The sequence below is a fragment of the Lagopus muta genome, chromosome 5 (assembly GCF_023343835.1).
Source record: "Lagopus muta isolate bLagMut1 chromosome 5, bLagMut1 primary, whole genome shotgun sequence".
NCBI classification, from domain to species: domain Eukaryota; kingdom Metazoa; phylum Chordata; class Aves; order Galliformes; family Phasianidae; genus Lagopus; species Lagopus muta.
In genome coordinates, this window is record NC_064437.1 from 36,854,426 (window position 1) to 36,874,945 (window position 20,520).

The 20,520-nt window shown below is 38.1% G+C and overlaps 1 protein-coding gene across 2 annotated transcripts in view; it reads left to right on the forward strand.

The window, feature by feature from the left end:
* Positions 1–20,520, forward strand: part of GRID1 (glutamate ionotropic receptor delta type subunit 1) — a 602,942-nt gene that overhangs the window by 196,160 nt on the left and 386,262 nt on the right. For both annotated transcript variants that reach the window (XM_048944232.1, XM_048944231.1), the window contains exon 3: positions 15,722–16,006. In XM_048944232.1, the coding sequence (XP_048800189.1) occupies positions 15,722–16,006 (285 nt within the window). The remainder of the gene's footprint in view (positions 1–15,721; positions 16,007–20,520) is intronic.

The following is a 20,520-nucleotide window of genomic DNA, read 5'->3' on the forward strand; positions in this document are numbered from 1 at the left end:
GGAAAGATCCACAGAAGTTCTGTGATTGCAGAAGGCTCTTGGAGGAAGGGTTGGTTATTGTTAAGGAAAAAAAATCCGTTTAATAAATATCAAACTGCAATTAAGGCAGGAAGTTGTGTTCTTATTGAGGTCTTCAATCAGCTGATGACCGAAGGTTTCCTCACAAAGCTGACTATGAATTATAAGTGCAATTTTTCTCAGCACTCATTTTAAGGAAGGAGAGAGGAAAGATTACTTGTGGGAAGTGATTCTATGGTTCAGGCAGTAAACAGAGGGAAAGAAAAGGGGGAAAGGCAAATCTTCAGTCTGAAGATATCACATACATCTGAAAGAATGAAGACTGAGATGAAGGTGATGTGTTGAAGAGACTGAAAACTGAGAAGCTTGTTACTATTTTTATAAAATTTCTTATACTAGCTAAAGGGCTGTGTCAGGAACAACTTCAAAAGTGATGTCACAGATTTAACTGTCAACCTCCTTGAATGAAAATTTATAGGCTGGTCTGGATCTTGGATCCTGAAGAAAAAGTTACCTTAAGTGAATTGGAGAGCTTGGGTATCTAATAGTAACCACTAGTATGCAAAACTGAGCTATGTCTGAGCTTGCAGAAAGTACACTTTGATGGTTTGTCTGGAGAACTAACCTCAGAAAGGCAATTGCTCACTTCTGGACAGCCTCTGGAAAATTTAGAAACCCGCAGCACTAGTTGTTGAGGTTATTAGAAATCAGATACATGAGATCCCAGAGGAGGAAGTGCCACCAGGCCTGAGTACTGCAGTCGACTTATTGTATGATGGCCAACTCAATAATTGTTAGGAAATAAGAAAGGGAAAAAGCAGCAGCAGTTTAGCTTGTGAAAAGAGAAAAAATATCAAAACAAGCATAGCAATCTTGCAGCAATAACTGAAAAACAAACACACATACAAAAACAAAAACAAAAAAACAAAACAAAACAAAAAACAAAAAAACCAACAAAACCAAACCTTGCCTAATAGGGAAGAATAACATAGTTGCTGATACTTTTTGTCTGTGGCATCTTACCCTAACTTGATTTGTATTAGTCCAAGAACGGAGGTGCTTCTCTCACCACAGACATCCCAGACAGTTTGGGAAGTGCAGGAAGGCTGCAGCTGCAGCTGCTGCAGCTTTTCAACATTTGGCTTCCAAACCTTTTTCTCCTGGCCTATGACTTGAGCACATGGCTATAACGTGTAGTCTCGGCAAATCTGTATGACCCAATAATGAATGCACAGATGTAATTAAAGCCTTGAGTGAGAAGCTGGTGCATATGAATAAATGAAACTTCTCAGTTGTAGTGGTATCTCTGTGTTCAAATTCACTTTTCTAATAAATCATTCATTATGTTTTAACATTTAAGAAGAGAATTGATATTTAAATGCACAACCATTCTCTGACCCGCTCTATCTGCTTATGTATTTGAAGTGCATCTTCTCTTAAACTGATCTCTTTGCATGTCCAGGAAGGGAGCTGTTATTTGGCACTGACTTCTTTGGCATAAGACCTAACATATAAGTTTAAGTATTTTCCTTTTATCTATGTTTAAGAATTCAGTTCTTCATGTAAGTAATATCTAATGATGTTTTAACATCCTGAAGAAACAGACTGAGGAAAGTGTGATATTGGAATTCCATACTGATTGTTCATTGTCCCATCATGGTAGTGTCTCAGGTTCTGTGTTTACTTCTTAGGGTCTGTTCCTCTTGCTGCAGAGCAGTGGAAACTCACTTTGTGTTACATGCAATTTATCCTAACCATACAATAGGATAACAGGGGAAAGTTAGTTTGGTTTTAGGGTGTGACTAAAAGTTACCTGGAGGTTTTTTTTTAATGAGGCTTAATGAATGCAAATCTAACAACAGTTAAAATTTATTCGTAACGTACCCTAAGCAGTGCCTAATTAGAAGAGTCGTTGCATTTATGTGTGGATGTCATGGGGCTCAATTATCCTCTATTATTCAATTTTATAATTTTGTGTTATGGAGTTACCAAAATCAGATGAATTTGAAGGAGCCTGGAAATGAAACTGACTCTTTCAGTGGAAGCTAAGGCCTTTTAGTAGTAGATCTTCTGGATTAGTCAATTTAGGCTTGAATATATTGACATATTCACTTTCTGGATCTTTCTTCCACTGTGCAGCCTGTAGTCTTTCTATTAAATAAATAATTAGTTTCATATACGTGACATATCTTATTTGTCTCAATTTAATGACAGATGTAAGCTTTGTAATTAATTGTACGTCTTTGAAAGTTCCCGTACTTCAGAACAATGGGATCATCAATTGTCTTATTATTAAAACATTTTAATTGTTAGCATGGTACTTTATCCATAGCAACCTGACTAATCTGTGCATAAGATTGCCCTCTCTGTTTGTTCCTCCTTCAACTTCATTCTAAGAAAGCTTGAAGTGAAGTTCAGGTGGACTGATTGGTGATGAATCCCATCTGGGGAAGCATAGGAGACTACTGAAATACGGTATTTATATGTATTTATTTTTGTTCAATGAAATCCTCTATAAAGCTGATTATTTTTTCAATATGAATTTAATGTACCTGTTTTCTATTTTGGGCCCACGTTAGCAGGTAATTGTAAGGTTTATGTATTAAAAAAAAATTCCATGCATAGATCACAGAAACTTGAATTACATTAACAGACTCCTTTGCAGTTGTGATTTGAGTGCTTTGAATATATTTCCGTGAGTTTCCAGAACCCAGTCAGTAGGTGAACAATGGAGAAGTAAAGCTTCTTAAAAACATGCAGTCATTGCAGTGCTCCAGTTCTTCAGGAACTGTTTACTCTGGAAAAGAGTGAAACCCTATTGCTTTCTACAGCTCCCTGAAAGGAAGTTATTTTGAGCTGGGGATCAGCTTCTTCGCCCAGGTAACAGTGATAAGATAAGAGATAATGCCCTCAGGTTGTGCAAGGGGAGGTTTAGGTTGGGTATTAGGAACAAATTCTTTGAAAGAATTGGCAGCGTGTTGGAACTGTATGCCCAGGTAGGTGGTACAGAGCCCCTGTCCCTGGAGCTGTTCAAGAAACATGTAGATGTGGCACAGAGGAACATGGTTAGTAGGCATGATGGGATGGGTTGGGGTTGGACTAGATGAGGAGGTTGTTTCCAACCTTAATGATTCTATGATTCTTCTAGTAGAGAGTATGGCTTGATCACTTCTAGATTACTCTTGATTTGCCTTTCAAGCTGGTTTTCTTTGAGCTTTCCACTGTGTTGGAAAGGCATTCACCTCTACCAAACCTGTGTGTCTTCAGGAAAACTTACTAGTTTTAAGATGGTGTCTTCCCTAAAGTGATTCTCATAACTACAAAAAAGAATAGGTGCAAGATATTATTAGGAAAATTTTAAAACAAATTTGAATAATGTGATATTAAAGAAATATTCTGCTTCTGTGCTGATGTGTGTTGGTACACAGTGTCATATAAGTCTGCTAGCTTACAGAGATGGAGATATTTCCTTTTTTTCTTTTTTCTTTTTCTTTTTTTTAAATCAAAGTGTACAGACGAAAATTTGAGAGATCAGGTCTCATTTAAGTTTCCAAGGAAGTGGCCTAATCTTCAAGCAGCCTCTGGGCAATAGGTGCATAAATGTTGAGATGTTTTGAAAATCTGTCCTAAGCTCTGTAGCGAGAGCTATCAGGTGTTAAATATGTTTGAACAACTGGCTCATTTCATGTATTTAGATGAGATCTCTTGAAATTGTGTAGGTTTTGATGTTTTTCCCTGATTTGGCACATGGCGGAGCTGAGGGAAAGAGGGAAATTCAGACTGCTGCTCAAATGATTTAACACAGTTCTGTTAGATGTCATAAAGTCATGAGCGGCATTTGAAATTACTCTTGGGCAACTACTAAAAGGCAAACCGGATTGCCACCCGTTTTGTAGTTCTGGATGGCCATAGGGGTTTGAAAGTGGCAAAGTGGTTTTTATTCTGTTTGTTTTTGTTTTGTTTTCTCTATGTAGGAAATACTGATGCTGAGTGAGGAGTGGATCTTTTTCTGAATATCGAGCAAAAATGATTTTGCCATTCATTATGTGTTTCATGGGTAAGGAAAGAAAAAAGCGTTCCTTTTAAAGTTGACTTTATATACTGAAATAGTAGCTTTAGACTGTTGCTAGGCTTGGAAAATTTGCATAATCTTTGGATGCAATTGTAAGGATTTGGTATATTGCAGAGATTTCTCAATAAATCAACTACTAAATTCTGTCAATAAATATATGCTATAAATAAGTACTGACTCACAGCTAGACCTATAAACACTACAAGTCTTTCAGCAGTTGGCACAAATAAATATATGTTGTTTGCTGCACTTGGCTCCCTCACTATGAGTACGCTTCCCCAGCTACACAAATTGCTTCCTGATGTCTCTATGGCTTATGCAACGGCCCTGTCATTTTGCTGGTAGACCTAACACCTGTCTGGGGGAAAAACATCAGAAACAGGATGATAAGGATACATTTTCAGAGCATGGATTCCTTGGGCTGCCCTGTGGTGTAAGGAGCCTGCTTGGCTGTGTGTGGAAGTGACTGTAGCTTTTCTGAATTTACTGACTTGTGACACTTACTTTCTCTCATAGCACAGCAGCTCTGATAGTATTGTACATGCCTAGATGCTTAATTCTGAGTCTCTGCGTAAAGTTTATGTCAAAGGAAGTGAAATGCTGCCTTGTGATGTTTGCAGTAGTTTGATGTAGGCGTTTTCCTGAAGCACGATGCCAAATGGGTTATGGAGATGGGATCACACGTCACTGTTTTGTTTTGCTTGGAATTGTCTCAGGGAATAGGAGCGTGCATTGAGCAGCACGTGCACAGTGTGCCAGGGCAACCAGGGGATGGAGAAATCTTTTACAGTTTGCTTGGGAGTAATGTTGCGATGCTCAGACTGGTGTGCCTTCCCCTGCTGCTTTCAGTATAAGGCAGGATACAAAGAAGAACAATTTAATGGGAGGGAGAATGCAAAAAAAAAAAAAAAAAAAGAAAAAGAAAAAGAAAATCGAAGTTTCTCTCAGCACTTTTTGTGCATATGTATCATTTGCTGCTAATTAGACGGGCAAGCAGGGCTAACGTGTTCCTTTGCTTGTCAATACTGCTCAGAATCCAAATGAGTTTCTCACTACCAGGAACTCAGAGGTTTTATCAGCTTGTCTGAAACCGCCACGTTTGGCTGCTTTTTCTAAATGGCAGTAGAGTGTTTTCCTTTTGTGCATGCCGGAACTGAGCCGGAGCCACGCTGACGTTAAAATAATACTCGGCGTGTACATGCAGAACAGCCCCTAAGGAGGCAGCAGAGGCGGGCATCCCTGCTGAATGCTAATGAAGGTGGGAAAAAATACTTGTATAGCGTTATGATCTGTAATGAGAAGCAGGTGAAAGAAGCAGAGGGTGAGAAAATGGAGTTTAGTCTGTGCTGAAAGGCAAAAGAAAACAGTTATTGAAGAACTTGCAGGGGGAGTGGAAGTCAAATCTGCGCTATTCAGGAAAAAAACACAGTTGTATGCCCCCCTCAAATAACTGAGATGGTTTGCAGTTAATTCTACCTTGAACTAATGTAGAAGGACAGAAAAAAGGAGTCAAAGCTGCTCAGTTCGACCTGGTGATTTAGAATAGTATTGATGCCATTGTGACTAATGTGCAGCTCTGTAAAACCATGCTCCATTTAAAATTTCCAGAAATGCTTATTCAATTTCAAACTTCATGTTAAGCTGCAATTCTGGGAGAAAAACATTACTAATGGAATTACATTTTTTTGAGAAGAGTGCAGGGCCACCTTATTTTGGAGACTTTGTATCTGGTACCGCTCAGTTGATTTTTTTTTTTTTAGTAAAATTTAATAAAATCTACAAAATATTTAAATGGGTGATTCATGTCTTGACTTGTACTTCTAAATTGCTGTCTAAAAAAAAAAAGTTTTTTTTTTTTTTTTTTACATGATGCAATCTTTACTGGCTCAGTCTTCCAAATCCACTCGAGTGCAAAGGCAAGCAAAATTCAGCTATAAAGTAGATTATTGGCTATAAAGCTGCTTTACTCTGAGATTCTTACCTTCTTTGGAGGAGCCAGAGAGCAGTATCAGATCTGTCTTTTGTAAAACAAAGCCATCAATTATCTTTCACTATGTACTCTCAGTGCACTTTTAGCAGTAACATATGCCCTGCTCTGACTTCATGCTGGCATCTATTCTGCACACAAAGTCATGTTTTCAGTGAAGATTAAGCAAACAAACAAAAAAATTTGGAAAACAACTGGTGCATTTGTTCACCACTTGGTGGCATCACTCAGTTGTATGGAAGCTGAGCTGCTTTGCCCATAGACCAGCTTTACTTCTGTACTTGTTATGAAGGGACTTTCATGTTTTATTCTAGATTATTAAAGACTGAAGAGAGCTATTAACATGCTCCCATAAGCTAAATGAAAGCCGCAACTTTAGTTCTGGTAACTGTATTTCTTCTTTATGGCATGTTGTTCACCACTTTGAATCTTATTTTTAACTGCGTAAAAGCCAACAGGAGGCTGGTCTAGATAACTCCTCTTCCTGCCCTCCCTTGTTAACTTCTCGTGGATGGCAGCTAGTGTTTTATCAGGCTGATAATGACACCAAAAAATGGTGTTGTGCTTTGAAATCGGTTTGGTTTGCTTTTCCAGGGAAATTACTTTAAGCCTCCAATTGCTGCAGTCAATGTGCATTCTAGGGAAAGGAATTACGCAATTTTGTGAGTAAATACTTCCAATAAAACAGAAGCATTTTTCAGCTGTCATGCTGAAAGTGGGTGATCTTTCCATGTATGTACAAGCCAGCAATAACTGTTTACTGAAAATGCTAAAACACGGAGATAAAAGAGGAAAGAAGGCATGACTGATATTTAGAGGTAAAGGACAGTCCTGGTAATGTCGGGGAGCTCTGGTGGCTTATATATGCTGATGGGATTGCCTGGTTAATGCAGAGTAGCTGCTTGCTATTGCTTGAGCCACATCCTAAGGATCTTTTCCAAAGAAATCACATTTGATCTATCAAAATAGGATGGGACAAGGGGGAATGGTTTTAAACTGAGACAGGAGAGGTTTAAGTTAGATATGAGGAGGAAGTTTTTCACACAGAAGGTGGTGAAGCACTGGAACAGGTTGCCCAAGGAGGCTGTGGATGCCCATCCCTGGAGGCATTCAAGGCCAGGCTGGATGTGGCTCTGGGCAGCCTGGTCTGCTGGTTGGCGATCCTGCACATAGCAGGGGGTTGAAACCATGTGATCAACCCAGGCCATTCTGTGATTCTCAGAATGGGCCTGCAACATATCAGTAAAGCATATAGTTGTAGGCAAGCTTTTTTAAAATATTGCTTCCCCTATTGCCAAAGCAGCACGAGTAAGGTTGTACTGCCAACGTTCCTTTTGGTTCTGTGAGGAACAGCAAGCAGTTCTTGCTTTGGGGGAGTGGGGTGGCTGGGTTGGAAGTTGGAGAAGCAATATGTATATAAACTCTTTTTTCTTCCCCTCATGCTTTCTTTTGTTTACTCTGCTGAATGCTTGAATTTCAGTAAAACAGAGCAGCTATCAAATAACACTATTTCTGAATTTTTTTTGTAAACATGTCTAAATCTCTTGCTTTCCTTTACTGCTTAGATGTGGTTTTTATATACTGCTTTATTGGAGATATTTTGATATGCTGACTACGTGTGCACTTAGCATGCACAGAAATGTATACGTGTACTGTTTTTCTTGATCCTTTCCTTATAGCTGCTGGCCTTCTGAAATAATCAGCATTATCTTAGAGAATGTAAGCAGTGATGCATGTCTGGGTTTTTTGATCACTTAGTGATGTGAGTTGGCCTGCTGAGAATTTTTCCTAAAGTTGAAACCTAAGTATTCAGCTATAGGGCTGGATATACCCATGCAATTTATAATAGATTGTTCTAAGAGGGAAAAAAAAAAAAAAAAAAAAAAAAAAAAAAAAAAAAAAAAAAAAGATATATTCTTTAACTGACTTACCATTCTTGTTGCTAAGATCCAGTTGCTATGAAAAACACCTAAATTTCTCATCTTGGATAAAAAAAACAGAAACAGGTTAAGTGGTAATTTTTTTTTCTTCAGTGTGTTATCTAATGGAATTGTTTTAGTTGGTAGTTATTAGGAGAGTAAGTAGCAAAAAAAGGGAGGTCTCACAATGAAAATTTCAGTGCTGGTATATACTATTTCCTCTGTAGTTTCATTGAAGGCATTGAAGGCAAAGATATGAGCTTACAAGACTTTGTCAGTGATCTTTTCCCATCTGCACTGGGGTTAGTGGCTGCCTGTTCCTCTCTGTTGGCGTCTCGTCCACACACAGATGCTAATGATGATACTATAGGTTCAGTTTCACAGAATACATCTTTTTGCTTCAGTAAGCCCATGCAAGTCCATGATTTTGGACTATGGTGCCCGGTTTTATTGCTGTTGCCAATCCCTTGTGAAGGACATTACATCACATATATTTGCACTTGAGAAAGTTTCAGTGTCTTGTCTGGGGAAGCTTTGGCAATGTGGCATGTCAGGTTTTGGAGCTGTTCCTGAGATTGTGAGCTCGCAGGAGAAAATGTGCTTGGCTGCTTGGAGACAGAGAGAACCATGTACTGAATTCCTGTAAACTCTTCTCAATCAGCTTTAAGAAAAGAATGCTGAAAGGATGTTTGCTTGATGCTGGGCTCTGACAGCATGGATTTGGAGGGGGCAAAAATAAGAGTTTGCTCTACTTCTGTGTTGAGTATATAGTTCATTTATTTTTAGTATCTGTGTCAAGTTTTTGTGAAGTCTAGCAAGCTTATCTATCTGACCAACATGATTTACATCAGGAACATGATTTACATCAGGATTTTTGATGAGGCTACGTTAGACTTTTCTGTAGCTTCCAATATAATCATGTCGGGAGTGCCTGGGTACTTGTCTCAAATATAGAAGAACAGCTGCTTAAATGAATGAGAGGAAAGGTTTATTTTTCTTAAAATGCTGTATCCAAAGCCCCACGGTCTAATTTGGGCTAATTAGGAGTTTTGGTTAAACCATGAGTAATTTTAAATTTGCTTTCTTGTTTTAAGGTGCATTTTGTTTGAATTGAAGATCTGTAGAAGGTGGTGGAGTGAGAAATGTTCAACTTCACTGCATGTGAAGAGATACAGTAATAAAAGTGCTACATAAAATATTTTTACTTCTGACATTTGTTACATTGTTCTCTCTTTTAACAGTTATTCTGTTGTGACAAGTAACTATAGCTTCATGTGGGCTTTTAGAATAAAATCTTAGTTATTTGAAAAGGGGGAGGTATACTGTAAATGTAGAACGTACAGAGAAGCAAAAGCCCATAAAAAATGAGAGAAAGAAATAGATTCTTACTGCTGAGTATCCAAAGAAAGAGGAATTGCATAAAATGACATGCATTAAGTGCTAATAATGTAAATTTATTATAAATTGCCTTTCACAATTAATGAAAGAAGCTGAAGAGTAACCAGACACCATCAAACATAAATTAAGGAAGAACACATTCCTTTGGAAACCCAATTTAGTGAGTCATCAGGTTGAGTGCTTACATAGCTGATTTTGATATTGTCCTCAGTTCATCAGTAGTATGAGTTAATCTTTTTTTTGTAGATCAACACATTCAATAGAAGTATCTTTAGTGGTATTAATAAGGTTATTCTATGATTTTGTGTGCCTGATTGAGTGAATTTGCACAAAGGCATTTAAATCTTAAATACCTGTTAAGGCTTGAAGAGAATTAAAATGTAGATAGTTAATAGTCTTGCCTCTTTCCTGTGGGACTGCATTTGCTGTAGATTTTTGCTCTGGACTGTAGAAGTTTCTCATGTACTACTTCAGAATCAGTTGGGTTTTTTGGTTTATATATGCATGAAAATGCTTCCCTGTTTAGTGTTGTTATTTTTTTTTTGTGTGTGTGAAGAAACTGTCATCATCTGTCTTGTTTTAAACACCTGCTGGGAGGGCTGCAGTCTTTTTCCTCCTACTGTCATCCTTTTTATCTCATCTCAGTGCTCCCAGAAAGACCTTTTCCATTTAAGTTAAAAATACCTCCATGAATGAGTTTCCTGCACACTTAACGTCTTGATTAAAGATACAGCTTATCGCCTTCCTGATCTGATGTATTTTTATCTCCCGATTCTTCACTATACCAGTGTTTTACTCAAAACTTCAAGTGCATCTGTTTGTTTATAAATTGACTAATGAATCAAATTGATGATTAAATTTTCCATGCACAAGCAATACAACAGCTAATTATGTGTGACACGTGATATTTTGCTAGCTGGGCTACTTGGTTAGATTTGCAGCAGAATAAATTACATAAATTGATAATAATCCCATGAAATACTAGGATTTAGTATCCCAAAATATACTTTTCCCAGAATTTCATATGTTCCCTTGAATTTGATGCTTTTAATAATAAAATTATTTTTATTCCTTCTGGTTTTCAAAGATAAACTACAAGAAAAATGACTTTTCACATCCAGGGTGACAGAGACGATAGTACTAAGGGAATGTAAAGTCCTTCATCTCAGCAGGATGGTAGCTTTGAAACTGAATTAAAAACACTTAAGTGCCAACTTTGTTAATCATTTCATGGCAGAGTACTCCACCAAAAATACCAGGTGTTTGCAGCATGACTGGATTTCCATTCCTTTGCTGTGTCCTGTGTCTGATTGATGTTCTCATCTTTTGTTTGAGGATCTTTCTAAGCCAAAAAAAAAAAAAAAAAAAAAAAAACAAAACCAAGCAGTAACGTCTCGGTTTTCAAGCAGTGAAATTGTTTAAAACACAAGTAGTTGTTTGGTTAGAATTATACTCCATTTGCTGTGCAGTAATGAGCTCTTAAGGACTAGTCAAACTGGAAAAGATGAGAATAATTTAAGGAAAAAAAATAAGGGAGTATTTATCTAATGGTGTCCAAAGTGGTCAGGACCTGCTCTAGTGATACACAGAAGTGAAAGATGTCAGGGCGTAGAAGCTGGAAGAGGCAGTGTGAATGTCAGTAGGAGGATGTCTTAGTAGAACAGAAATAAGTGGCAGCTGGACTGTTGATAACTGTGGAAACAAAGGAAAAGGGGACTGAAAGATAACCATACTGTCATGTCACCAGGAGCTGGATAGCAGTTTCTCTTGAAGCATTTTGATTCCATGCAGAGTGAAAGAGGGATTCAATTACAGGGGGATTTGAGCTAAAACCCTTAATGCAAATACCCTTATAAAGCTGATGCCAAACTTTACAGTTTGTTCATATGTCTTCAGAGATAGGATGGTGATAGAGGAATCAGTGGTAGAACAGTAAAATCTTAAATGTAGTTATAGCAAATCAGAATTATGGCCTTATCTCATATGCCATGAAGAATTCCACATGTTGAAAAAGGCAGTGGGGATAAGATGCAGTATGAAAAATCATAGCTGCTCTTCCAGTCTCACTTGTGATCTTAATGGAATATATTTAGAATTAGAGATGCACTCAACAAATGAGGAAAAAATTACTATATATCACTATGATATTAGAGTCAAATTAGAGAAATGGGTGTAAAAAAATATCAACCCCCAAAATATCAACCCATTACTTCTGCCAATATCATGACAAGGATAACATCTGACAAAATCTGGAAAAAGGATGCTGACTACAAAGAAGGCAGATGTTAATAAACAAACAACAATCTAGTAGATAAAGAATTCATCCATTCCTCAGTAATAGACATAGCAATTTGAGACAAAAAATGTAAAGCAGGTGTGAAAAAAGGGGTTTCTGAAAGTGGGCTTCAAAAGAACAGGTTAGGAGAGATACTTCACTGAGATGATTAAAAACTTCATTAATTAATAATTTAGGAAACAAATCAAGTATTAGCTTGAGAGATTATATACTGTTAGAACATTGACCAATAGCGCCATTAAATAGTTTAATCAACTCAAATGGTTTAAATGCAGATTTATTCTTTGAGCGTAGTGATCATGTTTTCACCAGGTGACCATGTAAATTTCTTACAGTATGGTTTGTGGGATGGTGGTATCCTCTTAAATTGCATCCTGACAGTGATGAAGGCATTCAATACAGCAAACTAATAACTATTGCTATTCATATAGCACTGCAATCTGGAGACAAGTTTGCCAAAACACTGTCTCTTTTATCTGTAGAACTCAAATTAAAAGTCATTATTTCTTTATTTCTTGAAACTTCAGAATATTAACTTCAGGGTAGATAAATATGAAAGTATCTTTGCTAGATGAAAGTGTGGTACATCTCTAGTAATAAAAAAAAAAAAGACTAAAAATCAGTGCATTTGGATTCCTCTCTCCCTTATGCTAATAAACTTGTGTGAACCACAGTGCTTCAAACTTCTGTTCAGCTTTAAGGAAATAAAGATGGGATTTGTGCAATTTATGTACAAGAAGTTGAAGTCCCATTGAGGTACTTGTGAAATGATAGCCGAGGTACGTAACTATAGATCTACTCAGTCACATGCTGAGTGATGCTGAATGGTTGCTCAGAATCTGTAGTGTCATCCAAAACCCGGGAAGAAAACCTTCTATCTACAGTGTGCTGTTAGAAAGCAGCATTGTTTTATTCCTTGCAATGCATACCAGTGACTTGACAAGGAAGTGCACTGTCTGAGAGTTCACACTGTATGTTTTATTAAGACATGTATATGCAGTGCATTGGCATACATATCCATTCCTTTCCAAGGACTCATAAATATATGCTAATGTCTCTTTGGGCTTGCTCAGTGCTGTCTGGGGTGGTCAAGTGCCCACCTACTTCCACATGTTTCACTATCAGTTTCATCACTGAGGCCTTTGGAAAACTTCCGCTGCTCATTAGGCCATAGTGTGCAACTTTTTAAAACAGTGTATGTGGAACCTAAAGAAAATGTCCTTGTGCCTTTTGAGGCAAAAGATTAAGGTATTCTATGGTGACACCGGTGCTTCTTGTGAGGCGAAATCATTGAGGCAAAAGATAAAAGTGTTCCATTATGTCCGCAGTGCAAAATTATTGAGGAAAACAAGACTATTCACACACTAAAGTTGAAACGGAAAGTTTTAGAGCTATCACTTAACGATTTCTCTTGCTAATGTAGTAAATTGATTCGCAATCTAATGTAGGAATCCCTATTGCTAAACAAACCTATGTCAATAGCTAGTAAGAGGTAAAACAAAATTACACGTCTTTTCTCTTGCCACAGAATGACATGAGAAGTCAGCAATTTTCTTCTGAGGTCATGTAATCCTTGAACATCCTATTGCTAAGCAATTGCAAGATGTCTTGAGAGTTAATGAGTTAATGAATTAGAGTCTATTATACTTCTGTAGTTGTTGCCCACTGTGCTACTCATGTAGAAAGTAGTTTTCTTCTAAATGTGCTAAGGGCCTATTCTTAGCTTCAGTGAAGACTGTGGAGGTTAAACTTCTTGGAATCCATCGTATTTTTATATAATGCAAGTCTTCTATTGAAGTGATGACATGTTCGGTTTCACATTCTGTAATTTGACTAAAGAAAATGATTCAGAAAATATGAAACCTTTTTTCCTTAGTCATTCCAATTCTTATTGCTGGCAGTACTATCTGAAAACAGACAGGCAAGAGGAACAAACACTTACTGTGTAGCATATGCTTTCAGGCAGAAAACAATCAGTTGACAAAATATCACAATGTAAAAGCTGATTGGCTAATTCTTCATTTTAACCCATTGGCACAAACTGCAGAACACTGTGACAGTTCCTCAACCAAAGCAGTCTTTGCTGAGATACTTCAGCTCTGGTCTGTGCCGAGAGAAATGGGGGACCATTTGCTGTGGTCTGTTGTACCACAGGTCTTTTTGCTGCTGGTAAGTGAGCAGCTTTTGATTACTGCCACCTTAGGAATGAAGATCTCTCTTGTAATGCAACTGATGATGGGTTCTGTATTCCATGAATAAGTAACTCTCTGAATGCAGTCTCTTGCAAGGAAGAGCTTTATTTCTTCTCTTCTTCTGTGTTGTTTGTGCAAGTAAACTGTTCCTTCCGTAGATCTGTGGGGCTTTGCTTTTCTCACCCTTAGTGCAGCAAAGCTCAGTGGCTGGTGCTCTCCACAGGGGTCCGTAGCTCAGCTCTGCTCTTCTCTCCCTGTGTTCTCACTTCTCTGTTTCTTGTTCCCTCCCCTGCTGTGACTAAATAAATTACCTGTATGACATGTTCAGTTTTCTCTGGCAAGGAGCCTGGAAAATCAAATCTGTTCCCAAACCTGGATCTCCCATTTGTCAAATGTAATGCCTCCCTGTTGCTAAACCAGGTCAGCTCTCAGGAAAAACAAAGTACAAATTCATATAACTATAATTAACAAAGAGTAAATTTAGATAATGCAGCTGACGTGTTTATTGTAAAGATCATCAAGAAAATAATTTTGAAAGCATTTCGTTTTTCTCTGTTGCATTAGAATACATGTTGAACACTCTGTTTATAGAGAAGATAAAATGTTTTTCTCAATTATCTCATGTCAATGTGAAATAAATTTGTTTTCTGTCTGCTCTAAGAAGATATTTGGTGAAATGATGCATTGGTTGAATTAGGCACAGTTTTATGTATTCAAATACCATGACTTCATAAAAATCTATATTAATTGATAATTAACAGCTAATTATTATTAATTATTCATAAACTCTCCCTCTCCCTTGGCTTTTTGACCTCTGAACATGGAGATATAAATGAAAACGTTAGAAAAGGGAGGACAGAAGAATCCTTCCAGTACCCTTTGTTCATTTTCCTATTTGTGCTCAGTCTGTTCCCCCCGAGAGCTGAATCCTGAGCAAACCCCCAGCCCTCTTCAAGGGAGGAACGTGGTGAGAGGCTCTGGGCTCCTACGTGAAGGCTTGTTGCTGCTGAGAGCTCCTGGGATATGCTGTACCACAGCACTGACAGAGTAGCTGCTGAGCTGTAGCTGAGGGCTGTGGTGAAAACCTTTTCCAGCCCCAGCTGAAGTAGGCTCACCCTGAGGAAAAGCAAGCCGGGTGTGAGTAGGCCCAGGCTGCGGGGCACTGCTGCTGGCATTGCCCATCCTGCCAGGCTGTGCTTTGAGCTTGGTTTTGCTTCATTCTTGGAAGTGAACGGGCTCAAATATCTATATCTGTTTTTCAGTGGCACATGCTTTCCCTGATTTTTCTAAAGGGAACTACAGTGTTACTAATGATTGTTTAGTCATTCCTGAATTGCCTTCCTTCTAATGAGCACTTCTGTTGTTGCTCTGAGAGGCACTCAGTGAATGTTTCTTCGTCAATTTAAAAATCTTTTGAAACTCTGTTGTTTAAAACAAATCCTTGAAACAAAAATTACTGTTTGTTATCCAAAGGCCACTCACAGCGCGTGCAGCATAGAGGGGAAAGCAGTGAAGTGAGTTGTAAGGATATGGAGTTTGGTTCCTGCCTCTGCCCTGCAGTAAGGGCCACATCTCCATTTATATTGGCTTTGGTATGAAGAAATGGCAGCAGTAATGTTATCTGTCCCCAACTTAATCTTATCTGTACAGACTGAAGTCGCCTACTGTAAAGATACAGGATGATCTCTGAAAGGCTTCAGCTGATACTGTAACAGAAATCTCTTCCACTCTGTCTTAATGGCAAGGGCAAAGCCTGTCACGTCCCCTTCCTGGTGTGCAAGTCAGTCAAAGGAATTTCAGAGCCTGCTCTAACCCACCTTTATGTTTTGTCTTCTGCAGCCTGCGACCTGATGACCCTGGGGATCTTAGCCTTGGTGACATCCACAGGTTGTGCCTCAGCCAACGCCCTGCAGTCCCTGACAGATGCCATGCACATCCCACATCTCTTTGTGCAGCGCAACACGGGAGGCTCCCCACGCACCGCCTGCCACCTGAACCCCAGCCTGGAGGAGGAGGAGTACACACTGGCTGCCCGGCCGCCCGTCCGCCTCAATGATGTTATGCTGAAATTGGTCACTGAGCTGCGGTGGCAGAAATTCATCGTCTTTTATGACAGCGATTACGGTGAGTGAAACAGAATTTCAGACGCTGCTAAATTTAACTAGGAAAAGGAAATATAAGTGTTGGGGGGATAGAACTTGCTGGGCCCCTCGCTGGCGAAGGGAAAGCGTTTTAAGTGACACAGGTCTTTGGTTTGAAGGAAAGATTGCAGTGAAAACTAATTCTCAGACAAGCAGCAAAGTTGCTTAGCAACAGCTACAAAGAAAGCCAAAGTTTGAATTATCTCACACTTCTGAAGTAAAATATTAATAAAGCATTGTCATTGGTTGGCAAGGGTCATATAGCTGTGTAGGGAAGTTCAACATGGCCTCTACCCATTCCCTGAAAACACTTTTTGTCAAAGCAGAGTACTATTCACTTCAAGAATTAATTTTCAAAATAACTATTGCCATATTTTTTTCACACATGCTTCCTCTTTTCTATGTTTGGAGTAATTTTCACAGCGTTATGTTTCCTGGAATTAACCCAAAAGTTAGAGTTAGCATTTTCACTATGTCTGATGCACCTTCTTCAGCAAAAATTTTACTTTGTGCTGAAACATAGCAAAAAGAAGTCTCTGCACAAGGAAATTTAATACCCTTTGATGGGTGTAAAGAAGCAATAAGAAAAAATATAAAACTCAGTTTGTGCCAAGCTTTGAGTGAAGAGAAGTATGTGCCTAGTTTTTTATTTTTATTTTACCCTGCTCAACTGGTGGGAACATTGTTCCATATGATTAACTTGGAGTATTTTCAGTACTCTCATCTTAGGACATGGCATCTGTAATGGGGACAATAAATTTTCTATTCAGCGTTTTAAAACCCTGCAAATACTTTGTGTTTACATTGTGATGTGTGTGATTTTTGGTGTGGTGACCTAGTATGAAAAGAATATAAAAAAAAGGAAATTGAGGTTAGATTGCTGTTGGAAAGATAATCTTATGTGCATCTCTATGTATAGTTTAGATTTTTTACAGTCTTCAGCAATTGCAGTATAGCTCTTATTTGCATTATTGCTATGTAATGGAGCTTTTTCTTGGATGAATCATTGAGATATTTATTAATTTGGGCCACTCATGGTTTAAAAACAACAAGAAAAGAAAGATGCACAAGAGGTTGACTTTTGTCATTAACTGTTTATTCAACAGCCAAATGGAAGGTGATGGTGGTGATTTTAAGTGGGAAATCAGTTGAGGCTCCTACATACTTTTAATTACACACAGTTATTTTAAGCATGAGAGGGTTGCTGTGATAGTTACACAGAGGTAATCAGTTGACTCAAAAATGTAGGAGCACAGCAAATAAGCTGTTGTTGATCTACTGTCCTGTGCAATCTTTGACCAGCGAACACTGGAAACAAAGCCAGCACTGTAAGTACATCCCAGTAGTGATGACCATGTTGCTATATAGCAGAGGATTAAGCTTAAAATTAAAATTATTCTAATGGTAATTTTCAATAAAAAAGGGCTTTTAGAAGGATGCCTTAAGCATCATTTTCATAGTTGCTGTTCTTTTGTCCCTTCTAATCTGTAGCTTTTGCTTTGCAAGCCTGAAAGAAATTAGGCTGCTTTACTCAGAAACCTTCAAAGGGGAAGGCAATTACATCCCCAGAAATCCTGGACTTGGTGAAACCACAGATATCCTGTGTAGAAACAGCTGTCACCTATTTTCCGTGGTAGCAAACCTGGTTACTGAACTGTACTACCTTTTTTTCCAATAATACATCTGTTTCTTTGTTCTTGGCAAGGGGTTAACAGCTCAGTTCCAAATCCTGAAGTCTTTAATTCTCGTAATCTGTAAATTCAGATATCAAATTCACAATTCACTTTTTCCACTTATCACAAATAGACTTGTAACCCAAAAAACAAACAATAAAAGGGAATGAAAGACTACCACAGGTAGTATGTTCATATCAGTGGAGAGCATTGTGTATACTGTAGCTGTCCATATATTATTTCCTTTGCTATTCATCATGGATGGGATATCCACTTTATATTAATTTCATCAGAAGGACTTTTTCATAAGATGGAGTTTCAATAAAGAAGCATTTGGCAATTGAGTCTTGCCAGCTCTGGGCAGGTGCTGGTGAGTACTGGATGAATAACTGGACGAATTTCCCAGGAAATTGCATGCTGAGCTCAAGAACAGCACCTGGCTCTCAGGGCATGCCCAGTGCCCTCATTAGTTTGCTTCAGCAGAGCTGTGCTTAAGCATCTTCAGTGGCACTTCCCTGCTCAACAAGCAGGAATCGAATGCTGGCCCTGAGGAGGGAGGTCACTTGAACAACATGTGTTAGTGATTATGGAGAGTTTCCAGCACTGGGCTTTTGTTGTTTAACAAATAGACCTTCTCTACCTGCTCTGTGGGAGTCACACTAGTCCTTAGAGTAATGTTTTTAATTTGTCCATCTGCTGATCTCTAAAAACCAGCCAATCGCTTGGTGTCCTCCTTGTGGAAAGTGTCAGGGTTTCTGAAGATGAAATAACACTGCACAATTTAAGGAAATCTTATTTTATAGTAATGCCATGTTATGCGAGAGCTGAAAAATATTTACCTCATGAATTACTCATCCCTTAACAGACATGCATTTTGTACTATAATTTTTGCACTGGTAAATAAAAGGAAAATAACAGTCTTAGTGATCAGAATACAGAGTAGTCACTGTATCACTGAAAATATATATTAATATGTTTTTACTTATGATAAAAATTCCTTATTTGACATTTTTGTCACTGGAACAGCAGATAGAAATCTGTATGCATAACATCAGTGAAAGAATGTACTTCTTTCCCATGCCTGTAATTCTGGTTTTGAATCTATAACAAAAGAGGGGAAGATTTCACAGGGAAGATGCAGAAATTTTAAAGAAAAGGATGGTTAAGTGGAGTAGATAGAAGCAGGGTTCAAACTGTGTAATTTCCCCTTACATGAAACAAGCTTTAGATTTTGTCACTTTTTTGGTGAAGAAATGGATAAAAACTAGCTGCTGCTTCTCAAAGACACACTGATCTGGTGAGTGGGAGAAAGGCAGTTTATACATAGCACATGGTTCACCTATATCTGTATAATGAAAAATAAGGGTTCACAGAATAGCAGAGAGATTTCACATAGGTAGTGGATCTTCATGATTCAGTCTGTGTTTTATCACTTCTCTCATTAACAGCTTGTGTGTCATTTCAGAAGAGGCACAGAAATCTACTTCCTGTTGATCACAGTGGGAGCTTTCTGCTGATGAAACTGCTGCTTGATATGAAAATGATGATGAGGGCCTATAGTAACTCTCATAAGCCATAGATAAGACAAGTCTCCTTTCTTGTTGATATGCTGTACAGCTGTTGGAAGTGGAATGAGAGACTGAATCTCTGCTCTGCCACAGCTATTCTTTGCTGTGCTGTCTTGAGAAAGCTCTGAAATGTGAAATGTGAAGAAAAACCATCCCACTGTGGCTGAACCTGTGTTTGGAAGGTTTTTAGGCAACAAAATTAAATGGCACATGCTGAAGAGCAAGTAGTTCCAGTAAGAACTCAAATGACTTGGTCTAATTAAATGCATTGTTATTCTAAAGGTTTTTATGAAAATGCTACGCTAAATCATGGTATCAGATCTCAATTTTCTGGGGAAAAGTGAATTGTCAGTGACTGTCATACAGTGCACTGTGGAACTGTATCTATCTACCTGTTAAAGACCTTGCAATAGCAGTCAGCTGTGTTGTATTGACCTCAAAAGTTTCAGCTGTGCTTATGGCTTGAATTGCCTTTTTGTCTACAGAAGTATCTTTTGTACTTCTGCATCTATATCACATCAGTGTGTAAAGGCCTGCTGAGAAGTTTAATGTGTTATTTTACTGACCTCCTGAAAGTAGAAACATCAGTAATCACGTTTTCTGACACAAAAATTGGTAGTGTGGCAACTTTCATAAAGAATCTTATCAGGCTCTACAATGAGTATAGGTTAAAAGCAGTGGGTGCTTCCCACGGTAAGACGAGATTGGGTAATAATGAGTTGAAAGTGTGCATCTAGGGTAAATGAAGAGCTGTAGATTCAGAGGGAGGATTTGAGAAGGATCATGAGAGGTAGATGCAAAAATGAAAGCAGTGAGGAATAGGAAGTCGTATTTTTGAAGAGAACGTGAGTAATAGCTTTGTTTTCGCTGGAGTAATCGTAATGTTGGAAACACTTTGTTATGAGGCCTCTCTGCTTTCCTTCATAAACTTATTACACAACGTAAAACAACATAGTTAATTTTTTATGGCTCCACTTTGTTAATGAAATGATATTAGACTTGTGAAAGGTAGGTGTTCACGTTTTGGTCTCAAGAAGTGACAGTGTTGCCTGGTTAAGAGTAGAATTGTGTAGAAGATACAAAAGAGAAACATTTCAAGAACTTTAGACTGTCAATGAAGCTCTGTTTCTACAGGGAAAGAAAACAAGCCAAAAACCAACCAACCAAAAAAAAAAAAAAAAATCTTAAACCTAGATTTTATTGATTTATCTTATTTTTAATGTCTAAACTTTTTTTTTTTTTTTTTTAAGACTGAA